Below are 25,769 nucleotides of genomic sequence, written 5' to 3'. Positions count from 1 at the left end.
CAATTGGATAATATCATTATGTAAAATGTTTGGAGCCAGGACCAGTTTCCATTTGGTGTTTATAAAGCCCTAAGAGTTGGAACTCTTCAAGTAAACAGTAATGCTGAGCAATGACGCGCAGTCTGAACTACTTCAGATTTTGTTAATTTAATGAATTATGAAAAAAAAAAAGTGTAAGAGCATTATAGCACTGTAATTTTGTCACAGTTTAAATAGCACAACAGTACGGTAGTAACTGGATGGAAGGCTGCTAAAGATAACACACACATATCATGCATTTTTGACCGTTTTCCTTATAGCATAGTTCCCTCCTGAGAGCTGGTCCATTGATTTCATTCAGCATAGAATTAAACACTTGATTGTTACTGGGAATAGTATTACGTTATGGATAGGCTCTTCTGCACAGCGGAGAATATAGTGGCATGAATAGACATGAGTACAAATCAGCCCTTGGAAAACACGGGCAATTAATAAGGAAAACCAAAGGGAGCAGGCAGCAAGACTGAAAAGAGTACAATTCAAAAATTAAGAACCTATGAAATCCTATCAGTGCTAAAGGTTTGGTAAAAAGAAAAGAATGAGTAAATAGTCTGTTCTGAGGAAGTAAATAGTCAGTTAATAAACTGAAGAGAAGTGGGATATCTGCATCTTGCGACCGCAGAAAAATACTTCAGTTCTAACTATAAATAGGGACAATATCAAAGACAAAATCTTACACAATTATAAAACATAATACATAAGAGCATCAAAAGAAATGGGTAAGGAGCTCTCTGAACCTGAACTGTTCATTTTTAATAATATCTGAAGACTATGCAATTTTCAGATAACTGGAAGAGAGCTGATGTAGCTGTCTTTCAAAGGCAAATAGGACTCAGGGAACTGCAGGGGTGTTACCTTTCATACGCTAACTGCTAAATCATGGGGCAGATGAAGGGAACACAAATAGTAAATGGCAGATTACAATTTATCTGGTGCCACTTGGTTTATCAGACAAGGTTGATTTTAGTTTTAATCACAAAGTTGATTAATGTGGTGGGTTGACCGTGGCAGACACTAAGCGCCCACCCAGTTGCTTGCTTACTTCTCCCAGTGGGATGGGGGAGAGATTTGGAAGAGCAAAAGTGAGAAAACTCATGGGTTGAGGTAAAGACAGTTTAATAGGTGAAGCAAAGTTGCATGTGCAAGCAAAGCAAAATAAGGAATTCATCCACTACTTCCCATCAGCAGATGTTTAGCCACTTCCTGGGCAGCAGGGCCTCAGCATGCATAATGGTTACTTGGGAAGACAAACACCATAACCATGAACATCTTAGTTTCCTCCTCTATTCCATGAGCTCTTATTGCTGAGCAGGACATTATATGGAATATGTCTGGTCAGTGCAGGTCAGCTGTTCCGGCTGTGTCCCCTCCCAGGTTGCTGTGCACCCCCAGGATACTCACTGGGGGTGGGGAAAAAACACCTTGATGTTGTGCAGGCATTGCTCAGCAATAGCCAAAACACTGGTGTGTTATCAACACTGTTTTAGTCACAGAACATAGCACCATTCAGGCTGCTATGGAGAAAATTAGGTTCATCCCAGCCAGACCCAGTACAGTTGATCATAATATTTTTAAATATACTCCCACAAGATATTTTGCTAAAAAAAAAAAAAAAGCAGCGTTACCCCAAAATTCATCATAGCCCTCTAACAAGTTGAAGACAGGTAAATCATTGCAAGTCATTGTATATTCAGTGCATCAGAAGACAGTCTGTCCAAGAAGGCTGGCAGATCAAACACCATTCATTACCAGTAATATAGAAAACCCACTATTTTCCCCAAAATAGTATGTAATAGTGGCACTAGTTACATGGATTATCCTAAATACTCACTAAGGTGACACACTTAGCAAGGATTTGTAACTTTAGCCAGACAAAGGATGATAGAATATGTATTCTGTGACTTGTATCATGTCGTGACACTGTCCTGGAATGATGAAATGCCAGGAAGGATTCAGGGAATCATGACAGATAATTAACTGAATATGAGCTCAGCATGCACTCTTCTGGCTTAGAGAATGAACATAGTCTCTGAAGCAAGGAACTAACAGGCAGAAAGGGCAGGGCATATTAACTCCTTGTTGCGTATCTGATGCTCATAAGATTGTGAGTATAAAATGGAGTTCTGAGGCAGACGCTGTCATGGAAAGAGATAAACAAGCTACAGAAATCTGCCTTGTAGCGAGACTCACAAAGCTCAAATTATAGTTAACTTTGCTATCAAGAGTAATTGGGAGGCTGATAGAACTTGGGTAAAGGAGAACACCGTTTGTGTTTTGCTTCTGCCTTCAAAACAGCTCACAGAGCTCGAGGTGTAATTTCTCTGTACTTACACTCCCCTCAGTTTCTGTTTCATAGGGGCTTTTTGGGAGAACAGAACCAGAGGCCCTGGGGAGCCTCTGCAGGGATACTGGAGCCAGACCTGTGCAGGACCTATTGGAGCTGACAGGGCTTGTTAGTTCAAACTGAGTATCATGTTAGTGTAACATGCTGCTTCCAGACCTGAGCTAGCTCCTGACACTGCTGTGTGCTGGCCATCAGCTAAAATGCCCAGCCTGCTCCTTAGTCTCAGCTCAGACAAGTTGACTGAATCATGGAGAGCAGACGACGACTTCTTTGATTAAGAATAATCTCTGGAAAGGATTTTTGATGGCTGAGGAAGCTTAATCTGGCAGGAAAAAAACAGCATAATATCCAACATATGAAAGTCCAAACTGGACAAATTTGGAGCAGAGAGGAAACCTGTGTTTTTGACATGGAGAATAACTGGCAACAAATGTACATTAAGAACCCTAAGATGCTCCCTTCAACTGGAAACCAAAATAGTAACACAAATAGGCATTTGGCCACAGAAGATATTCATGACGGGTTCTCTGCCTTGTGCCACCCAGAAGGTTAGACTGGATGAACAGCCAATCTCCTTTGGCACTAAAATTCATACATCTTTCTGTCAGAGCATAAAAACAATTTTATGCATTCCTGATTATTGAAGTTCCACAGCATCTTCCCTAAGGAAGCAGATGTCTAATCTGAGATCTCGGGCAAGAGTATTTTCTTTTAAATAACATATACTACACTGGTCCTGGTTAAGATCTTTGTCTCAGAGCCGTGATGAATTCTTAGATGTTGAACGGGCTATCCGCTGATTTCAACAGGAATGACTTTTACATAAACCCAAGATCCCTTCCCTTTTTGCCATGTGCTTTCCCAAGCAGAAGGGCAGCTCATTATGCAGCACAGGATGAAAGATGCTGTTCAGTATGATACTATTATTACCTGTGCTAGTTAAAGATTTGGATTTCCTATTCAGATGAAAATAGAGAATAAAGGATAAGGAGACCAAAGCTTTCTGGCATTACTGTGCCACGGAAGAAGGGACAAACCTATGTATTGGTTTCTTAAATGTTGGTGAGGAGATCAATTTTCAACATTTGCCAGTTCTCTTCCAGTGCTATCCAAAAGTTCCGTTTTAGATTAAGGGTTCAGAGTCCAATCATAAAAATAGGGAAGATGTTAAGTAGGTTTTAGCACATCCTAGAGGAGAACAGTTTAAGACTTTCAAGTAACACCAAAATCCACCAGAATTACATTGTTACTAGCCTCTCGTTAAGCAAACAGCCACTGGCAACTGCTGAAAAGGAGTATGATTTCTAATCGCCCTAAAATACACTAAGTAACTTTTACAAATTTTGGTCTTGTTTACAACAGTTCAGTGTAAGGAGTTCATATTGAATCACATGATAAAATAATGATAAAATGATAAAGTAATGATAAAATAATGCTATTGTACTTTCACCTTCATTACACCCTGAATCATATATTGACCTTCCTTTAAACACATCTACTGTGCCCTAGGCTTGGTTTGTACTATATAATAAAAATGATGAAAATAGTTGGGGTCAATTGAATTGACATATAGTGGGTTTTACTGTTTTCAATCTGCATAGCTAAGATTTAAATTGGTGCCACAAAGGATCAGGATTTTGCCCATAAACCTTAACTGGCAGGCAGTAAATTGATCAGAAAAATTAATTTAAAAAAATCTTATCAAAACAGATTTTCGCTACCATGACATGTTAGTGCATTTCTAAAACAAAGTAGCATAAACCAGAAGGAATCTGAGCTGCTGAAAATGAATTTTTTGGGTAATATGGCCGTTTCATTCTGTTAATAGTTCTGGCCAAGGCATCTTCTGAACAAACAAAAATATTGGTACTAAAAGGTATTAGAATGATAATTCTGAAGACTTGTCCACACAACGTTAACAAAACAGTTGCAAGGATCTTTGCTATGTTTCTGCTTTTTCTATTTCTGTAATTATGTTTAATTAATATAAAGTTAGCTCAGCTGAAAATAGCCCAGTTAAAGATGGCATGTTCTATGATGCTGTGACCTAAATCCAGGTATCTTTAAATAGGGCTGTTTCTCATTATTTGAACCTAGTCTTCCTTCTGTCTTATCTCCACATGATTAACAAAGAAATCTAAATGTTTCTGGAAGAAGACATTTGACTAGGATACTGTGGCACATGTGTACTACCTATGGAACATCCCATCAACTCTTTGCCTATCCAAGGACACCAAAGCTCCTGAAACATGAGAGAAAGGTTAGAGCAGTACCTGTGGAATAACATTTCTTGTTCTTCAGAGAAGTCTGTATGGCTAGCAAAAGAAGAATTTTTGCAGATTTATGGCTCTGAATCTTTAAGCAGTTAATCATAGTAAGGTGCTTTTCCTTCTTAACCATCAAAAAGTGGAGTGAGATGGGCTTTTCTGTGAGTATCTTGTTATAATCATACACTGGCTTTATTATAATTTTTTCTCTGCATGAAGGACTGGAATAGAAGTAAAGATTTGATTTCTATATGTTCTACTTAAAATGAAATGGATTTAAATATAATAGAAAAAAACAGAGAAAAATATTGAAATAAGGAACTTGCTAATCCACTTTCCTGAAGATGGACACTGTGTTTATTTGTCTTGACCCTGTTCTCCACTGAAACCTGTCTCCATTGTCCATCCAGTGGGACTGGACATCTCAGCTTTGTTCCACTGAAGACCTTTAAAAAATAAATTGCAAAATTTCAAGAACTAATTAATACATTCAAGTGAAGAGACCACTTTGATAGCGTTTTGTAACAGCACAGACAACAAATTATTTGTTGTGCATGTAGCTCACAGAAAAAGTCTGATTTCATTTTATTGTAAATCTATTGCAGTGCCATTGGCTTCAGCGTAGTTGCTCCTAACTTGCCAAGACACAAGACCCCCTGTATTTTATTTTCTTCTTTTGGAAGAAAATGAAACATAGATTTCCAAGGCACATTAATGGTCAGAAGAATAGCATATGTGCCAACTATTTTAACTTTGTGCTCCTGAGTTTTCTGTTTTCTGAGATACTCTGTAATGCTGCATGCACAAGCATTAAGTCATATATTTGAATGCAGAGTACCCTATTCATCCCACCTAACTAGCCACCTAGATGTTAGGAGTTTCATCCAAGCTAATTCTCTTGGTACCTTCTATAGAAAGAGGTCAGCACCTCTGCTAGGGGTGATTCTTTCCATCCTATGATAGGTGGGATAGACAAGGCTGTGGACATTGTGGTCTTTCTCCATAGAAGAAATAGCCTACGAAACCCATCAAACAGTATTAACTTACAATAGCCAAAGCTTTGTGCAGATACGAATCAATAGTTTTTGGGCTGGCTAAAAGAGTTGAGTCTGAGCAAAAAGCTAATGACATGAGGTTGAACAGGAGAAGTAAATATCGGGAATACTTACTTTGCAGCACGCTCTCTTCAACTGGCTTCCCAAGCTTCCACCAAATGGAGAATGGAGTTGGATAGGTAATAATGCAAACCGTGTTAGAAAATTAAATTGAGAAGCAGACAGTTAACAATAGAATGTCAGAGTATGTGATTGTAATAATTTACTAGTGCTAATGGCTTCTGCTGTTATGAATGCCACTGCAAAAGGTAGAAAAGAAAACACTTGCGCTTACCTTATATATAGGAAGAGACCCAAATACTGCACCAGCCTCTCTGTTTCCAGACTCAGAACTTTCCAAAGGTTGTCTGTGGATCTTACCAAGGGAAACCAAAGTCAGAGCATTACTAGCTGAAGACAAAAGGTAATGAAAACATTACTTCTGTTATTGAATTGCATGGTAACATTGACATTATCTGAAGAAATGTATGTCATTACTATGTAGAGAGATTATGGTTTATGCACAGGTTTTCTTTGTACCATGTAAAGGCTGCCTTGAACTTTTTTTTAAATTAGGAGGGGATCATTATTCTGCTATAGAAAATGCATAACTAGCAATATTCCAGCTTCCCAAGGGACGCAAAATCAAGGCAGTTAATAGCAAAATGCTTTTTATCACCTAAGTTAAAGCTAGTTTTAAACACTCACTTAGTTCTCTCACCTATTAACACCTTGGATAAGCTCAGTAAAGGAATCATTTTCAGGGTACTTGTCAGGTTTGGTGGATGCATGCTATCAGAGGACACTGGAAGTCTAGCTACGGGTAACGGAATAAGAACTCCCTCCCAGATGACACCTTCATCACAGGTCTGTCAGTCTGGCTATCCTTCTGTTGGGCTTTGCAAATCACAAACTCTTCAGCAGCCAGTTGGGAAAGATGCAGATGAACAAGACTTTTCTGCTGTTAACTGTTGAAAGCTCTGAATTTGTGAAAATACCTCAGGTATCTTGACAGTTCATCCACACTCACATGAATCCTGAGACTTGATATAGCCATGTTTTCATCCTATGAGGCCAATTTATGGTCCTCCAAAAAGGAAAAAAAACGCACCTACAGCTTGAAATATTGCAAAGAACCCTTGTTTCCATCAAATTTGAAAACATGAGTTTAATTTGAAATGGTACATTATACAGAGATTTTCTACTTACGTTTTTTCATGGTCTTACTAACACATTACTGAGTGTGCTGCATTAGTAACAGTTTAAAAGATACCACATCTTCAACATTGTAAAACATTCCTGAAGGAATCTGTTCCAGTGTCTGTCTGTCAATTCTAAGCATTACTCGTGCATTAATTACTAGCCATTACCCATTTCAGAAAGACAGGACAACTGACTTATGGTGAGCTAATCATATACTCTAAGTGTTTGCACAGCCTCTGAATAGCACACCTTTAGTCTGAAGTGCAAACTGAAGTCCACTGGTTTGTTCTGCTCTAAGGCAAATGATAGGAAATCAAACCTTTTTCTCATCAAAAGCTCTATCAGAGAAGGGGACTCCAGTGCTAATGTGTATCAAGTATCTTCTGCTATGAGACCTCCAGTGAATCCTCTTTCCCAATAACTAGGTAAAACCCAAAGCAGAGCCCGCCTCTGCTGACTTGTCCCACAATGTACTCAACCACTGACTTTGCTACAGTAAATTTCATGTTTTATACCCAGCATCAACATATTTTTCCCACTAACACTGTTCTCTATTACACACTACTGTACCTACAGCTGTTGAACAGCAGCGAACCAATGATCAACCGCCGTTACTTTGCAGCGCATGCTCCAAAGGCACAAAAGCAGCTACATCAGTTTCCCAGTTAAACACAGGCCACTCTGGAGATTGTGCAGCATCTGTGACTGGTATAACTGTGACTTAAGGGAGCTCATCAACTTGTTGCTGCCTTGGGGTGAAATGACAGAATGCCTCAAAACTGCATGCTTGACTATCTTTGCTTAGCAGCGAGTAATCCACTAGCTTCAAATAGTCACGCACCCAGATGAGATGAGAGCTGATCTTGTATCCCTGGTGTCCTGGTGAGGAAGGACAAGTGAGAACGGAAGAACATTGAGAGCAGCCCTGCGGAGAAGGACTTGGGGGTACTGGTGGATGAAAAGCTGGACATGAGCCAGCAATGTGCACTCGCAGCCCAGAAGGCCAACCGTATCCTGGCTGCATCAAAAGCAGCGTGGCCAGCAGGTCGAGGGAGGTGATTCTGTCCCTCTCCTCCGCTCTGGTGAGACCCCACCTGGAGTACTGTGTCCAGCTCTGGGACCCTCGGCACAGGAAAGACATGGACCTGTTGGAGCGGGTCCAGAGGAGGGCCACAAAAATGATCAGAGGGATGGAACGCCTCTCCTACAAAGAAAGGCTGAGAGAGCTGGGGTTGTTCAGCCTGGAGAAGAGAAGGCTCCAGGGAGGCCTTATTGCGGCCTTCCAGTACTTAAAGGAGGCTTATAAGAAATATGGGGACAAACTTTTTAGCAGGGCCTGTTGCGACAGGACAAGGGGGAATGGTTTTAAACTAAAAGAGGGTAGATTTAGACTAGATATAAGGAAGAAATTTCTTATGATGAGGGTGGTGAAACCCTGGAACGGGTTGCCCAGAGAGGTGGTAGATGCCCCATCCCTGGAAACATTCAAGGTTAGGTTGGACGGGGCTCTGAGCAACCTGCTCTAGTTGAAGATGTCCCTGCTCATTGCAGGGAGGTTGGACTAGATGACCTTTAAAGGTCACTTCCAACCCAAACTATTCTATGATTCTATGAACTGGCTGGCAAGACAGGGCAATAAACAGTGGAGAAGTGTATTCCACTCGCCTTGTCATCCTTTCACCCAAGGTACACAGAGAAAAGTAGCTGGTCACATGGAGTAATGTTGTCTTTTACTGACTACTGTTTGGACCTTAGCTGACCACATTAGGATATCAGATTGTGGTACATAGGAGACTCACAGATGCTGCACAATTTTAGGAGACGATGTTAAGAGTTCATACCCCTCACTAGCTGTTGGCCACTAACCTTTGGGGAAGAATGGTCAGAAAGGTGTTAAAGGAAGCTTTTTTGGCAAGTGGCCATAGGATTTGTATATTTTTCCTTCTCTATTATAACTGCAAGAGAAGTTGTTTTATCTGTTCCCATGCCTTTCAAGGGCTAAACCAGGTAAAGATGGAGGAGCTCCACCATTATTCAATGGGAGTTGTAGAAAGTATTTATAACGATATCTATACTAACTCAGAACTCTCCTGGTTTCTGATTTCATGGGAACCCTGAAAGAACTATTGTGTATAACCAGGGATTCACTGTTGTTCTAGTATTTTCACACTTCCTTCAAGTAAACTTAAGATATTTAGGATTTCTGTTGGAGCATGTGAAAATTCTAGGGTTTTTTAATGCTGTTAAACCAAACAAGTGAATTGGTGTGTGCTACCTTCTAAATTGGAATTTGGAAGTGTGAAACAATGAGAACGAAAACCAGAGAGTTTCTTCGATCCCTCTGTTTATGCATTTTTGGTCTAGCTTGTCCATTGAATGAGAAGGATATGTAGGGTTATTTATGACTAATTTCTATATGAGAAATACAATTGCATTTCCTATACGTTGCACAGAACAGAAACAAATTTGTCATATATTACATACATTACCTACCTTTGGAGAAGCCAGAGCTTTGAAAAACTTCAAGTCCTGAATTATGTCCACATGTTTAGGCTTTTTTAAAACTGAAGGTGATCTGGTCAGTGATTTCCACCTGTACACACAAGACAGAAAAAATCTGATGCCCCTATCAAAATGGCAATTCTGAATGCAACATTCTTAGCTGGCTCCAAAATAAAATTATTTTGAAGTATAAATTATTCTATATATCTTCAAAACATAATTTATATTAGGACCTATAGGTGTCATGAAGTGGTTCACTAACACTTTGCCAATCCAGATACTGGCTTGTCATCTTTAGGAGGCTGGAAATGTTAATATAAAAAACACTAGTTACCACAATTGCGTGCTAACTCGCTGTCTGATAATGGCTCTTCAGCATTTCTGTCAGTTCTGACTACAATTCCCATATGCCAATTTCATAACGAAGAAGGTTTCCTCTGCTCATATATCTGGTTTCCAAAGTTAATCACAAGATGAAATGATCTAGACTAGAGTGTCTATTAGTGTAGATTAACACAGTTTCACTTATAATCAGAAAAATAAAGTCAGATCACACAAGCTAAGGAATTATAAACTACAGAGAGAAACTGAGACTATTCTTCTATATGGGTCTATCTACCTGCTGACATTTTTCAATAGATCACCTGAGTCTCTTATTTAAACTGTAAGCACCTATGCTATTCAGCTGGGTTTGTACCTTTTCAGGAATATGCATATTTGGGGAATATCTGTTATTAGCATTTATAACCTGATTTGTTAATTGAAATTCTAAAATATTATCTTAGTGACTTATATGACCGCTATACAGTAAGCGAATTGTAGTAGCATCATGAAGATAACTGACTTGACCTAACAGAAGCTCCTGTATCCTGTAAAGGACAAAACCTAGCATCCATAATTAACACAGCCTTTTGGCTGATGGTTGGCTAGCTATCCATAACATTATTTGGTACAATTAATCCAGAGGAATCAAATTACTCTTGAGGTGACACACAGAGTATATAGAACGGTAAGTCTGAAAGTTTCTATTGCGCAGTGTGTGGCCGCCTTTTTTTTTTTTCTCAGTGCTCTGCACAGTTAAGCAGGCTTCTCATTTGCTTCCACTCTGTTTAATTAATGTGTTTTAAATGTATGATAGCCGTTCTCCTTTACTGAAATATTTGAAAGGTCCTCAAAAAGTAGTCACAGTTTGACACAGGCATACAATTTATGGAAAGTTTCTTTAAGGTTAGCTAGCTTAATTTTAGTATCTTTGATTCCAGAGGTTTCAAACTAGCTGCTGACTATTCAACAGGATTACAGGGGTTAGTCTTTTAAACACAGCCAAGCACTTCTCTATGTTGATGAGTTACTGTTCTGACTTCAGTAGGACTACTCAACATTAGTGAGAACTCTATGGAATAATAACTGTTAGCAGGATACCGACCTAAATGGGGTAACATTAAAGTACCTTAGAGATTTCCCATTGCCCCAAAGTGCTTTGGTTAAAAGGCAGCCTAAGAATGCACATGGTATATGAAACCTTACCACTAAAGCATGCATGACTTTTTAAGCCCTGAAGTAATTTTTCCCAGATTTGGACTGCTTTGTTACTAAAGGCAATGTGCATGTTGCCTCTGAAGATTCCTGCTTCAGTATTTATGTTAATTTGGTCAACCCACTAATTAATGAACCAGGGAGCTCCAGGACTAGAAATATGACTTAAGCTAGAGGGTCAAGGCTCTCTGGCTTGATTTGTAACTAACTACATCCCTTTAGAACTCTGACTAGAACAAGAGAGGTCCAACACTGCTATTGAACATGCAACATTTATGCCACTGTCAGAACGTCATGATCAGAGGTATGTGAATGCATCCATAACATCCCAGCAAATTTAAGACGATCATTTTTTAAACTGAAAGATTAAATTGGGTTTATTCTTACAGAAAGGTTTAGGTTTGGGTTGAAACTATTCACATTAAGCTTTTTCAATAAATTTTTTTGGATCTCAGAAGTATATCAGCTTGTGGAACTGGAAAGGAAACAGGCTGCTAACCTGAACAGTGTACATAACATACAGGCTCTAATTAGGCTAAAATCTGAGACAATTACCTAGTCATCACTATTACTGAATTCAAATCCTGAATATCACCTAATCCTGACTGTCACCTAGTCATAACAATCCATGCTCTGTAAAAACATTTTTAAAAGGATTTTTCTAAATAACTCATAGGAAATACTAATATTTTTCTGACCTTCAGGTGAAAGGTGCTTTTTCAGTATATTTTCAGAACTGTTCCCCCAATCATACATATATGTAAATGTATGAGATCTTACTTGTCCCTGTCCAGCACTAGAGGATATTCAAACATCTTCTTCTTTTCCATATGCTTGCTTTCCTCTTTAATTATAGTAGGAATGTTATTAACATCACAAGGCAAAATCAACCGACTGATATCTGATAAGTCAAACTTCCTAGGTTGTCCGAAGTAACCAAGATAGTATCCATTCATGGCATGCCAGAGCCTACAGACATAGTAGAAGCAGTGTCAAAGGACAGAAAGGAAAAATGGATACTTTTAGAAGTGGAACAAAAGTGACAAAATATCTGTCTACATTATCAAGTTCTGCAGCACTGTTCTAGAGTTCAGTATGCTAGTCATAAAAAAAAAAAAGAGATGACTGAAGTTCACTTTATAATGTAAGTAACTTGAAAGTAAAAAAATCTCAGAAGGATGTTGTAAAAATCAGAAAACAAACAGTTCATCTTTATAATTACAAAACTGAGGAGTAAAGGCACCAATATCCTGAATTGCTCCTACAGTAAGGTGCTGCACCAGAGCAGGATTTACACAAAATTTCCTCATTGATTCCCCCCAAAAACCAACAGAAACCCCTTCAAATGTACTTGCTAGCCAAGAAGGAATTACAGTTGTCTATAAAGCATCTTCAGACTGCAATGGTTTAGCTGCAAAAGCGTTGGTTAGATGCAATGCTTAGGACCCATGTCAATTTAACAAGTATTGAAAGCTAAAATAGGATTAGAATAGGAGGTCGTTTCTAAAATGATGGGGCCATTACCTGTGCATTCAAGATCACCTTGCTGAAAGAAAATGACAGTCTGCATAAGGTCTGATTTCCTGAGAAAACTCTAAGCGTTACATTAAAAAATTAGTTCTTTCAGGTGCAAAACAGAAAATGCACCCAGTATTGTATTTAAGTTCTAGTCTAGCAAGAAGAGGAACTTTGGAGACAGTTCAACTGATCGGCCATAGCAGTAAGAAGTATTAGTCATTTTTGTACCTGACTGAACCATCAATGGATGCTGTCACTACCACATTTTTCTCCTCTTCATGAAATAAGTCAACCACTTCATTAGAGTGTGCCCTCCAGCAGAGCTCCTCCTTTATTTGCTGAGGGAAAAAAACAACATAACCACATTTCAGGCAGTTCTGTATGCCACCATGGTTGCTAGCTTAGTGGATTTATCAGCATGGGTTTCAGAAAATTAAAAGAGGTGAAAAAGTAATCCCTCCATGAAACAGCCTGCAAATGGCATATGGTAGAAACATCACTTAGGGGACATGGATAAATTCATTCTTAACGTAGCCTCTTTGAACACAATGGAATAATGTTAACAGCATTTTACTTATGTTTTTCTTGTTTTTCACAGCATCAAGTTATTATTTCAAGCGAAAGACATGACCTTTATGTGCAGGAAACATTTTTAGTCCCCATAGAACTCTGAATCCATTTTTCACTGTTGTCTTATCTTGGTATACCAAGATCTGTCAGACTTTTCCTTACATTTTTACTATTTTGTGGATCTTCTAAGAATGAGGCAATGCTCCAGCGCATAATATGTCCCTCTGTTTAAGAAAGGAAAAAGCAAAACATCAATAAATTTCATTAGTGCTACACATTCACTAGTTGCTACCATATGCTCTTGGTAAACATTGGGCAGAATGAAGCAGAGATTACAGGTCAGTGAAGGTTATTTAAGGTGAACGTCACTATCTCATTGTCAAGCACAGACTAGAAAATAATGGACCATTCATTAACATGCAAAGAAATATGTATACTCTTTGGAAGCAATGTGTCATTAACTGGATAGGTTTGAAATGGAAAGAACGTAAAGTGTGTTCTTTAAATGACATGAGTAAAAAATAAGAGTCATCTTGTCAAGACAGTTATCTATTGCACAAAGTAGGTATGAGAGCTTCCTGGGGATTAAACTGTTTTTCAATCCTGGTAAAATGGACAAAGTTTGATTAATTGCATACATAATGAAAGCTTAATATTTTACAACCTTTTAGTGCACTCATGTGAAACTAGAATCAAAGAATCATTTTCCTTATGACCCACAACTGCTCAGTTTCCTGCCTAGGCTCCCTCTTTCCTGATGAAGTTGCCTCTTGTCTCTCGCTTCTACTACTAGACAGAGGAATCTTTTGTGTAATTCCAACCTTCATACTGGTCACATTTGGTTTCTAGGACTGTACAGTTGCAAGCAAGCAAGGAGGCTGACAGAGAATTTGACCTTTTCCTAATAAGGAAAAATCTGTAATGGGAACAAGAAATTGGTAGTAGCACTGCAGATTAAAGAGAAGGGTGTGGAAAGCATGAAAAGCAAATACACAGTGGCACAAATACAAAAGGACAAAGGGAGAGTATCAGGTGAAAAGGTAATAGGGTGGATACTTTTCCACAACAAATTAAAATCTTGTTCAGTGCATGCTGCCTTCCTGAACTCATTTATTGATTTGAATCAATGGGGAGTGGAAACTCCTCTTCATTTTCAGCATTAACGTCAAGCTACTGCTCAGTTTTGAAACAAATGGGAAAAAAAACCTTGCTCTATCCAACTTCTGACAGCATAAGAGCAGGAAGCTGGCAGGAAACAGTTCTAATAGGTATTTTAGAAGAAAAGTGAGACATTAAAGGACAAAAATCTCATATGACAGATGCAGAAGAGGAAAATTGCCAGGGTGTTTCTAAAGGTTTGGAGGAGAATCAGACAGCAGATAAACTCTTGGACTTTCTGCCAAATGAAAGCCAGATTTGGTGTGAAATTAAAAGTCTAACAATGAGCTGCTAGCACAGACCACAAGTGCTTTCTTATATAGCAGCGTACTGCTGAAGCCATTACTGTGCACTCTGTATCAGTGTCTGAATCATGGTTCTTGGTACAGCCACAGCTGCAGTTTTTTTATTTAGTTGTGTTACTGTGGATGTGAAATTTTTGCTTGTTTTTTAGCAGTAATCTTTGCCCTTGGTATTAATATAGTAATTCAGATGAAAAGTATATGCAGGGCTTGTGAACAAAGAAAATTGTAATGTCTTTTATGAAAACAATTCTACTGATAATGCTATTAATGTAATGCTAAGCTTTAATCTACCATCCTTTCATACCAGAAAATACCTTTTTCAATTATTTAATTATAGCTTTGATGGAGAAAGTCTGGCAGCATTTGGACCTTCATTTCCACATTTCTGGCACATTTACAACATGATATTTTGTGGTCCTACAAACTGTCCTGAACAGAATGACTAACACGTTTACTCACCCTTACTGCCTGCCAAAAGCATTTTAGAGGAGATGTCTGTACATAGTGCTGTCAGAGGAACTGAAGGATGTTTTGAAAATGGCAAAAGTTCTTTCACTAAGTTTCCCTGAAATAAATAAATAAACAAACACATATTTCTCTTTATAATATCTACATGGAAAAAAAAAAATCAATGCATCAGAAGTTGAGTGCCATTGATTTATCTATTCAGCGTCACTCAGCTCGTATCTATTCAGAAAGCAGCTAAAAAGGTAGTTTCCTAATCTACTGAATGACCAAGATAGCTGGGATGTATTCTTCTTCTGGTTGCCATCTCTTCTACATCAAATGAACAAGCTATTTCACTCTTCAGGCAATTCACAGTCTATCTGTACCTACCCTTACTTTACCACTTATCTCTCATTTGCTGTGGAGTATCATCAGCATGCACCTCATTTGCTACTGAAATATCGTTTCTTGCTGCAAATGGACCCATGATGTCTCCTTCACCAACTTGTTATATTTTTCAAGCAAGCATTAGTAGACTTTCTCCCTGACTGTCTCTTCCGGTTTGAGAGGAGGTGAGGGAGAAAGTCTTGCTGATAAGGAGAATCTTGACTGTGTCATCCATGTAACGATGACGACAATCATGTCAGTGATGACATCACCATCATCTGAACTTGGAGATTCCTACAGGAATCTAAGCACACAAATATATCAACCATGAAGACAACAAAACCCAACAAAGCCCACACCTACTGTACTTGGGGACATTTACCATCATGTTCTATTTTTGCACAAAACATCTGCAAAGATACCTCACCATCTTTCTGAAAAAATCTCGCTATGACTTGCCTTTGCTGGGATTCCTGTTAAAGCCTTACATGGCTGACGTATTGTGATCACTGTCTGCCACAATGACCAATATTACCCAGTCATATCATGGTACTCCCCCTTCTTTCTGCATTTGCTTTTTATCTCTTGTTTAGAGTAACACGTTTTCTGGAATAGAGTCTCACAGGTCCGAGGTGATATGACAACCAAGCCATTGGCATTCAGTTGTATGACTCGCTTTACAAGCTGATTATAGCTGTAGACACTATGTATTAGGATACTATTCTCTACCGATTTGTAACCCTACTAGTGCTAGCTGGCTTATGCAAAATTCCAGACATATTTCTCCTCTTCTGAGAGTAGGACACTCTGCCTTGCCTATCATCCTTTCTTAGAAGGTAAATAATGTGGGTGAAAAATCAACTTCTAGACTTCCACATAACTTTACAGTCAGTTTTTGTTATAATTATTTCAAGTCATGTTTCTTCATTTTCCACTTGCCATTACTCTATGCTACAGTTATTAAAGCAGAACTAATTTGTTTCTGTGGAAGAAACTATTAACCAAAAAACGCAATGAAACATCTGCAATTGCTAGTTAAAAAGTGTGTTTCCAAAGATTAGTAGAATTTTGGAGCTTCTCTAGATTACTAGATCTTCTCAATCATCCAGTCCCATCCCAAAGACATTCAGATAGCTACCTGAATTCTCCATAGGCAGATACAGCCATTTTCATGAGCAGAAGCTAGTATTGGTGAGTGTCCTGCTACAGCGTTGGATACCTGTGCGTTCATCTTCAAGTATTGGTTATTCTTATACCTAGTTGTGTCTTCTGCTGTGGAACACAAATGATCATACATTTTCTCGACAATTTTTAGTACTGCTTTTGAATGTACAGAAATTACATAAAAAGTAAATTTGAAATTACTAAAAAAAAGTAAATAAACTCCCATCATCAAGATGGCATTACTCTGAAAACATTACAGATATGGATAAAAGACAACTGAAAAGAAATTAGAACAATCTTCATGATCTTATCTAAACCAGCCAGAAGTATTGCTCCATGATGTGGGGCTCCTTATTTAAGCTCCATGTGCTCCTTATTTAGAGCACAGCAACAGATTTCACAGAAACTGCAAGCACCAGTGAGAGTAGAGGAGGAGTGCAAGACAGTGGTCATCAGGACAGTTGAGAGGCAGTTCTGCAGCCTCTGTATGAGGCTTCTAGAGATTACTATCAATTCAGCAATGAAATGTACTTCTCAAGTTCAAAACTTTTGCTAAATGCAAGGTGGTGGTCACAGAGAACCTTTTTTGAGTTCCTGTTGTGACTTCCCCAGAGCTGGAGATGCTGGGGAGTCCTGTGAAGATCCTCAGTGAAATGGACATTTAGTGGATACAGGACCTAACATGAGTATCATCTATTTCATTGAGCAGCTACAAGGCTTAGGGATATTCTAGTTTCAGGGCATGTTTTCTTTGCAAAATAAATTCAGCTTAAATCCACATTTCAGATGATCAAATTTCTTGTTATTGGGAAAGTCTGCTTTCCAGCAGAGGATGTCTAAAGGATTCAGAAGAATCTAGAGGATTTGCTTCTTGCAAATTCATCGACTCCATTTGCACAGCTTTAACTCTTAAGCACTTGTCTCTCTCTTGTTTCTGTTGTTTTAAGGATATATACTATAGGGAAGATTTTTCTTTCTAAAATTCTATCTGCTTTTGAAGATTTTCTCTGTGAGGCCACTCACTCATACTTGACTCAAGTTGGCTCTTGCTATACCATTTCAATAATTCATTGCTCGAATATTTATGTGGAGGAGAAGTGTGTATAGTTGACATTCCCAAATTCTGCAAAGTTTTCAGCATCCTGTCTATTTAGAAAAATCAGCCATTAAGCCCTTGCATATCCTGCATCCTGGACTGGCTTTTGGGAAATAACTGTAAGTCAGGGGTGAGCAAAAGCTGTTGAGGTGTGTCATCCACATACCAATGGTATCCCAAGTATTCTAAACACAGTTTGTCAGACAAACTGACAAACTCAGTTTCTGTGGTAATCTGGGCAGACCTTATGGATCAACAACAAAGAGAATGAAAAACATCTTTCCATACCTGTTGTTATTGGAGTATTACTTTCATCACTTCTTACATTTTCCTCAAAGCAAGGAATAAAATGTAACAGAATTAGAAAATGGAACTTGGGTATAACTACAGAACAGTTCTCTATTTGAAATTATTTTAAGAACTTAATTTTTTTTTTTTAATCGAGGGATTCAAATATTCCCCCAATTTTCATTCAATCTGGGACAGCACTGAGTGAAAATGAGACACATTTTATCTGAAGAGAATCAAAATCACAGATGAACAAATCACAAATTAAATTAATTGAAATTTAGGAGCATGCTAAAGGTAAATTTGGCTGAATGGCGTTAATGTCTTAGGACAAGCAAAGTTGATCACTTACAGTCATGTGAAAGTAACCTAGATCTTTTACTTAGAGAATTTAATTCAGAGCACGCATATAGTCTTGTTACTGCCTTGAGCAAAGATGAACAAAGTGCATAGCAGTAACATTTACTCACATCTGCATCTTCAGTATAAGAATTGTCACAGTCCTTCATTTGTGCCTTACTATATAGGCTTCTGAGGATCCCCAAGGCTGACAGTAATCAGGATACTGGCCTCAAAAATTGCTAAGCCAAATAAGGCAGGAAAAACTATGCAGTCACGAGTGTTTGAGATATCTTAGAAGAGGAAAAGCCACTTCAATCTCATCCTACCTGTAAGGCTTGATGTGTTGGGTGTTTGGGGATCTTTTTAAGAGCTGCAAATGACTGTCCATTTTGTTATTCTAATGACTACATAGCACAAGATATTGTATACATTAGTTTGCAGATGACAGTTAGGCTTGTGTCTACTTGGGAATCTATGAAAATGCCATGCTCTGCTGAAACAATATGCTGGAAAGAATTTGAGAGGTAGCAGGATTTTCCTTTTTTTCCCCTACTTGCTATTTGTTGCTCTGCAGATATGGCATATTATTCTGGCATAAAAGGACAAAAAGTGTCACAAAAATCATAATGCTATCCTTAGCAAATAATATACAGACTGAGACACTGGCATCTTGATGGTAAATTTTAAAAAGTTCTCATACTGTCATTTGAAAGCAATGTATCCAAGCAAGTGTGGCTGCAATGTAGATGTGGTTCCACTTTTATTCAAATACTTCATGATTTATCTATTTTACCTTCCCCTTTGAGTTCTTCTATACCCCTGTTTAAAGTCAGAATTGCTAGTGATAAGCATCTGATAAACACTTTGATAGTCAGCTATTCCGTGTATCACAGAGCTAGCTGCCTGGCAGAATGTATTCTTAATTCCTGACCTCATTCAGCTTAGGTGAACAAAGTTCATTTCTCTGTAATTCTTGATATTTAGTTTTGTGCATGGCTTTATGGAGGAATTTTAGTAAGCTACAGGATTTTAAAATGAAAACCAAAATGAAAACAGAAATTTGTTTTGAATGCTACCCAATCCATGAAGCCACTATACCTACCTTACGTAGGTTCAAAGACCTGCTCTTGCGCTCTGGAATGTCATTGATATCACTCCTCACAGTAGCAGTAGTAGAGGGCAGGGAACTAATTTTCCTGTGTGAAAAAAATTATTGGAGATCACTGACATTCTTGAAGATACTGTTTGCTATCTGGAAATCAACATCATCCAGTGTAATAAAGCATAATAAAATAGTGTCTGAATTGATTAGACTAAGGGTTGTTGGTGGTTTAGAAATTTATCCAAGTAACTAGGCAATATTTGCATATTACACAGCCAACCTCTCCTGTCAGGAGTTTTGAGCGAATTAAATCCATAGTAAATCAAAATTAACACTGGTGTTCATCCTCGAGAAGTGAAGGAGAAAAATTCAGTGCATACCAGTGGCTTGTTCCTTTTCATTTTACACAGCGCTTTGCTCTGCAAATAGTTTTCAATTAATTATAGAAACTTATTTTCAATCTGTTAAGATAATGATCAGAAATGGGATTCTGTGGAAGAAACTCAGGAACAAAATTTGGAGGTGGTCTTCAATGTTTGTGTTTCTGAGTAAAGAAAAGTTCTGACTGTACTAGTGAGAGGTTCTGGCCACATAACTTACACCAATGTCACAGCTGCTCTGTTTTTGAGAAGAGTATATCTGAATAACTGGGATAATGTAAAACACATAGAAAAAGTATGCAGCTGGGGTAGCTCACTTAAATTTGGACAGGTGGCCATGACTTTGTAATTTTTCAGTGTTTGATTTTACAAACTTGCTACCATTCTTGAACATTGTGTGTGTATATATATGATCACAGTCAAATTCATCCAGGTACCTTCCCAGTGTGTACAAAACATCCCAAGTCTATATGATTCAAAGACATTGTAGAATCCTCCTGCTTAAGCATAATCAGAACTTTTCTTGGTTTATAAAAAATTCTATTTATTTGTGAATTGTAATCACCACATTTTAATTTAGCTAGAATTTATTAAATTAATAATAAAGCTATAATGTCAAAAAGCAAATTTATTTTCAATTAAGTGGTACATTTAGGGGTATAGTAAATGCATAAGCTACTTGAAAGTTTTAAAGCAACATAAGACCATAAACCATCCCTATGATTCAGGAGGGCAAAAAAGCTGCCTAGTTGCTTAAGACCTTAAAGCCGCATAAGTATTTAAACCATACTGAGTCCTTTTGGCTACCATTGCCTTTGCGTATCCATTGGAAGACAAGCACTTCTGAAGTTATGTACACGTGCAATGCCTTTCTCTCAAGATTGGCATATTTGGCTAAAATTTTATTCTCCATCCAACACTACCAACCTATAGCCAGCTTCTAGTTTGTTTTAAGATGAAACTTGAGGCTGCACGCTTCAATGAGCTTGCCTCTCTCTGTTTGCTGAGAGTATCTAATATCATGAGGATTGTATCAGGTTTAAAATAAAGAAAAAGCCTGCTGCCACACAGAGTTATCCCACAGAGATAAGAATCAAAGAAGGTACAGTACACAGGACAACTAATACTTGACAAAAGCTGACTTCTGTTGAATTCTTCAACAGAATTGAGGCTTATAAGGTCATTTAGAGGACAAAAAGATAGCTTAGTGGAGTGGTGAAAAAAGTACATATAATATGGATGGATAAGCGTTACACAAGTTTAAGGATGGGAAAGCTAATTAACTGTTTGAACTTGAACTGACTAAATGCAAAGAAAATCTCAATTTAAATCAGCTATCTTGGACAAACGTTACATTAGTTTACCACAATAAAATTCCAAATGACTGCGCCTGTCCTGAGGGAAGATAAAATGCACACAGTTACCTGGAAGAGAAAGCACTGTGTACAAGGAATAACATGGCATTGACTCCAGATGCTTGAAGAACTGAAGTCTGGCTGTCTTCATTATTTTTACACCTGAAAATAAAGATGTTTGTACAGGATGTGTCAGATAGGTTGCATATTGTTCCCAGAAAAAGTTGCAGACATTATTTGTAATCTAAAAAATTAAACATTTCATTTCCCAGAATGCATGTCACCTAAAAGTTTTAGACCTAGTTTTTCAGAATCAGCCAATCAGTTATGATGGATTAATGTCAGTGAAGAGTAGGTACAGAATGTGTATGTGCCAGGAAAAACAGGAACCTGATGGAATGATGAACATTTCGTTCAGCCAAGTATTTTCTTGAGAATTAGTATTTAAGAGAAAAGTAAAGTAACTTATGTTGAAGTTAACTAGCTAAGTTAGTGTTAGAAAAGTATCTTGTTCCTGGTATTCAAACCAGTCACGTGAACCCTGGGTAAAATACTCTACTTACAAAGCATTGACTTTCCTGTCTTCCATGCATCCACATGAATTGGCTCCCTCATATACGGGGAGGCAAAAGCAAAGGAAGAGACAGAGCCAGAACTGCAGTTAAGTTTTGCTTATTTCCTGTGGTACAGAAAAACTCAGCTCACTTTCTCACAAACATGCCAATTTTACCTATGAAGGATGCTGTGAAACTATTCGGTAGGATAGTTAAATATTGATTTTGTATGGTCTTAAAAGGCATGTATTCCATCACCAACACAGAAGTACTGCCGTGCTGCTCCACTCAGTATAACCAGACGTATTGTCATTGTTCACTTTCCTGATGTAGCAGCTTAATCTGCATGAGAATATCTGGAACCATCCTATGCTCACTTTTTGTCACTTTCTGTGGAAGATTTTTACTCCCAAACCTCCAAAATCACTTCAGATTTCTCCTTGTTGAATGTGGCTTCTAATCTAGATATAGGCAATGATACTGATAATGTAGAACATCTGCCATTATCATCAGAAGTAGCATTATTTCCAGGTGTCCTCCCAAACACGAAACTTCCAAAATAAGGATGTTTCTACAGCTCAGTAGCAACCTCTAGTCAATGACAGAGTGACTTACACAGTGAGAGTTTCCTTCAGTGGCAGTGCTGAGTTATGTTAAAACATTGTTCTTAATTACATCATCTCTTCCCTAAATGACTGTCTCTCTTGATCGCTTCTCCTACCTGCAATGTCAGGACTAGCTAGCAAAGTAATTTGAAGTGGGAGGGAGGGGGGCCTGCATAAATTGCTACTTTAATTCCTGCTTGTCCATCACCCTTTACAGTTGGGTATCTTAGAATTTCCAGTATGCCATTTGAAAAGTTTGTATGAAATACTGGAGATCAAAATGCCTCCATGAAAGCAGTACTTACAGGCATCTCACAGAGGCAGATTCAAAATTCCACAAAATTATTGCACCATTTGCACTTCCTGTAGCTATCAAACTGCAACCTTCCAGTTTTAAAACATCAAAACACTTCATTTCCACAGCAGGTACAAAATTCTACAAAAAACATAAAAAAAATTTTGAGCAGGAGCAACGCGGACACTAGAGAGTGAAATGTTTTAACTGTTAATTTAACAAGATGCCTAAATTGACAGTGTCTACAACAACTGCATATTCAAGGCTATTCTAATATTATTGTATTTGAGCTACGCAGAAGCACCAGAAGGAAGCAGGGAGTGATAGTACTGGGAGACACCCTGCTGCAGAGCACAGCGACCTCCATTTGCCCACCTGACCTGCAATCTACAGCACAGCTGCAATTAGAACATGTAAAAACAGCTGTAAGAACTGAAGGTTAATCAGAAGTAGGTATCTATGGAGATACTCTAATCAGGTTAAAGGAATAAGTCACTGAACATAGATCTAATGACCTTTCCATAAACATCATCCAGATCTGTCATAGAGTTAGTGAAATTATACAAAACAAAACTTAAGCCTCGTGGACTATTCAAGTTAAATTGGTCAACAATTGGAACATAAATTTGACATCTTATTTTACCAAAGCAATAAGAAGAGAAAATGGAATCACTTTAACACCCAGCTAGATCTTTATGCGTCACTATTACTGAAGGTCAGTCTAGCTATACTAATGAATGGCATTTCATTTCTAGAAGACTTTATACAAGAACCTCAACTTACTATTTTGTACAAGAATGTGAAGTGTATGTTCAGAGCAGCTGCTTAATCATGGCGACAACCATGCAATGGATTATTAGGCAGATATAGCCATTAGAAACAATCACTTTCTTACGTGATTTATTTGAGACCTTCAGTGTACTGAAAAGTTTGGAATACTTATTTGGTTCTTATCCTGTTGCTAAAACATGAAATCCTTAAGGGCACAGTAAACATTTTACTTTCTAATCTTCTGTAAATGATGTGGAACTTTGAAGTGTTTCTTACCTCTGTATCATTCCTCAGAGAACTGGTGTTAGACAGCAGCTGAATATCCGGAAAAAAAACATGTGTTTGTAAGGTGTCAGGCTTCAGTGACAGAGACACAACTGGATTCCTTCGTGGAAATGACACTGCTTCAGGAAGCACCCATGTGACATATAGATATGTTTGAACTGAGTTACCCTATTAAAATAATTGACTTAATGAAAAAGGAAGGAAAGGATTTCTCTATTCACAAGAAAATTATCAGCAAGTATGTGACAAAAGCTTCTTTTCTGTGCCAAACTACAAAAACTGTTACAGGTATCACCTAGCATATGCCTACACTGCAAACTGAAGCACCAGCCAGAGATATTCCAGCTCACTTTAAATTGTATTAGATGCTGTCCAGCTGTGGAATTCAGAGCTTTTGATTTTATTCAGTCTAACTTCCCCCTTAAAGTAAGTTGCCTCTTCAGTTATAGCTGCTTATTTTATTAACATTGCTAGTCTTCAGTTCACATGTCCCATAACAGCAAAACTGGTGGTTGTTGCAATTGTGTGAGAAGAACAAGCCATGGTTCAGCCATGGCCCCGAGTCATTGGTTCCTCCCCATTGTGCTTAGAGGCTACTGGGAGTTACCTTGATAGTTTTTCCAACTATAACAAATTCACTTTGATATCTAGTTTCTGCTTTAACTTTGATATTTCTGTCCATTTTGGGAAGTGTTCTGAAATGAGCTCCTTACGTTTTCTACTGTTTTCATAGATGTCTTGAGCTCCAGAATGAAGCAATGATTAAGATTTCAGTAAATCTTATGATATTAAGTGTACCAAACAAGAAATACCTTGGGGGAAGGACTAAAAAATTGAGAGATCTATAGTAGATTCCTGCAAAGGATGAACTGGTTTTGGGGTGCTACTCAAGTTTACCTTGTTAACTACTATATTCAGAGCCTCTTAAAAACCTAATAATAATAACAACCTGTATTTCTCATTATCACTGAAACATTTGTATAAAAAAGTAGTTTTGCAATTATGTGAAACAGTATTAATGTGCTTAGATTCATAAAGATTTGGAGGAGATTTAACTCCTCATCAACCTCTTTGTCAAGGGATACATTTATGCTGCATGAATGATTTAACAATTTCAGTAATAACACTGCGGGGCAATTGCTGTGACGTAGTATTTCAGAAAAATCTGAATATCAAAAGCAAACCCTGTGTTTTTATTCGAGGAGGCTCAAAAGTAATAAATTATTTACCAAGATGAGAGCTTGTATGTTTTTTTCCCCTAAATGTATCATCTGTCTAGTAAAACTTACTACTTTTCCCCACAAACTTTGTTCCCTTGCACATAGTGGATTTAAAGTTTCGGAAGGAGAATTACTTTGTCCCAAGTAAAACGTTCCAATTTGAGGAAGAAAAATCTACAGAAACATGGTTTGTCTGAGAAATGAAAGCACAATTATTGTGAGCTCCAAATGCATCCTGTTAATTTTAGCTGAAGGGAACACAGAGTAGACTCTCAAAATCAAGCCAAGCAAGTCAATCTGATTTATTACTGTCTTGTTTCTTTGTATCAGTTCTGAAGCAGCCACTGTCTTAATCTAGTAATTTTAGACAAAAAAAAAAAAAAATCCTTTAGCCAAAATCTTCTCCGATATTGAGGTTTTTTGCAGGATAATACCATGGTCACCTACTCTCCATAGAGGGAAAATATACCAAGAGGAATATTAGAGTACAGTTGAAGAGCTTCAAAGTGACATAAGTGTATAGGCCTCAGGCCTCTGAGGTCTGTGAAACTGAATCCTGAGTCATGGGAGCTTCTTATTAGTAAATATTAAATGGAGCCTCCGTGGCATACAAATGACTGGGATGGGTCAGCAATATCTGAGCCTGAGGGCTCAGCTGCTGAACTGTGACAGTGATCTCTACAAAGGTGATGCTGTGTCTTCCACTGCCCAAGGAGCGCACTAAGGCTGAAAGGCAGCGGTGAAGGAGGAAAAAGTACAGCTGCCTCATGAGAACATGGCCCTAGGCCTGAGGTGCTGTTAAAAAGCAGGGCTCTGACCAGCGCGGTGGGCTAAATACATAAACAGGATTTGCAGGTACAGTTTTAACCAATCTCAACTGCTGGTGAACTAGAAACTCTTTAAACAGGGCAAACGCATTCTATAATAACAGCAGCAATATTT

At 38.1% G+C, this 25,769-nt stretch overlaps 1 protein-coding gene across 1 annotated transcript in view; it reads right to left on the bottom strand.

Annotated features, from left to right (window-relative positions):
* Window positions 1–4,977: 4,977 nt before the first annotated feature.
* The window catches only part of WDR64 (WD repeat domain 64), an 87,245-nt gene continuing 66,453 nt past the window's right edge, over window positions 4,978–25,769 (bottom strand). The window contains exons 16-29 of the mRNA XM_075148142.1: window positions 23,599–23,775; window positions 22,562–22,692; window positions 21,167–21,259; window positions 19,363–19,456; window positions 17,919–17,961; window positions 16,509–16,642; window positions 14,996–15,101; window positions 13,236–13,297; window positions 12,732–12,841; window positions 11,766–11,954; window positions 9,441–9,540; window positions 6,040–6,120; window positions 5,820–5,853; window positions 4,978–5,096 (exon numbers count right to left, since the gene is read on the bottom strand). Of these exons, the coding sequence (XP_075004243.1) occupies window positions 5,008–5,096; window positions 5,820–5,853; window positions 6,040–6,120; window positions 9,441–9,540; window positions 11,766–11,954; window positions 12,732–12,841; window positions 13,236–13,297; window positions 14,996–15,101; window positions 16,509–16,642; window positions 17,919–17,961; window positions 19,363–19,456; window positions 21,167–21,259; window positions 22,562–22,692; window positions 23,599–23,775 (1,443 nt within the window). The 3' untranslated portion in view covers window positions 4,978–5,007. The remainder of the gene's footprint in view (window positions 5,097–5,819; window positions 5,854–6,039; window positions 6,121–9,440; window positions 9,541–11,765; window positions 11,955–12,731; window positions 12,842–13,235; window positions 13,298–14,995; window positions 15,102–16,508; window positions 16,643–17,918; window positions 17,962–19,362; window positions 19,457–21,166; window positions 21,260–22,561; window positions 22,693–23,598; window positions 23,776–25,769) is intronic.

This window comes from Calonectris borealis, chromosome 3 (assembly GCF_964195595.1).
Source record: "Calonectris borealis chromosome 3, bCalBor7.hap1.2, whole genome shotgun sequence".
Classification (NCBI taxonomy): Eukaryota; Metazoa; Chordata; class Aves; order Procellariiformes; family Procellariidae; genus Calonectris; species Calonectris borealis.
This window is presented reverse-complemented; position numbering and strand designations above follow the sequence as displayed.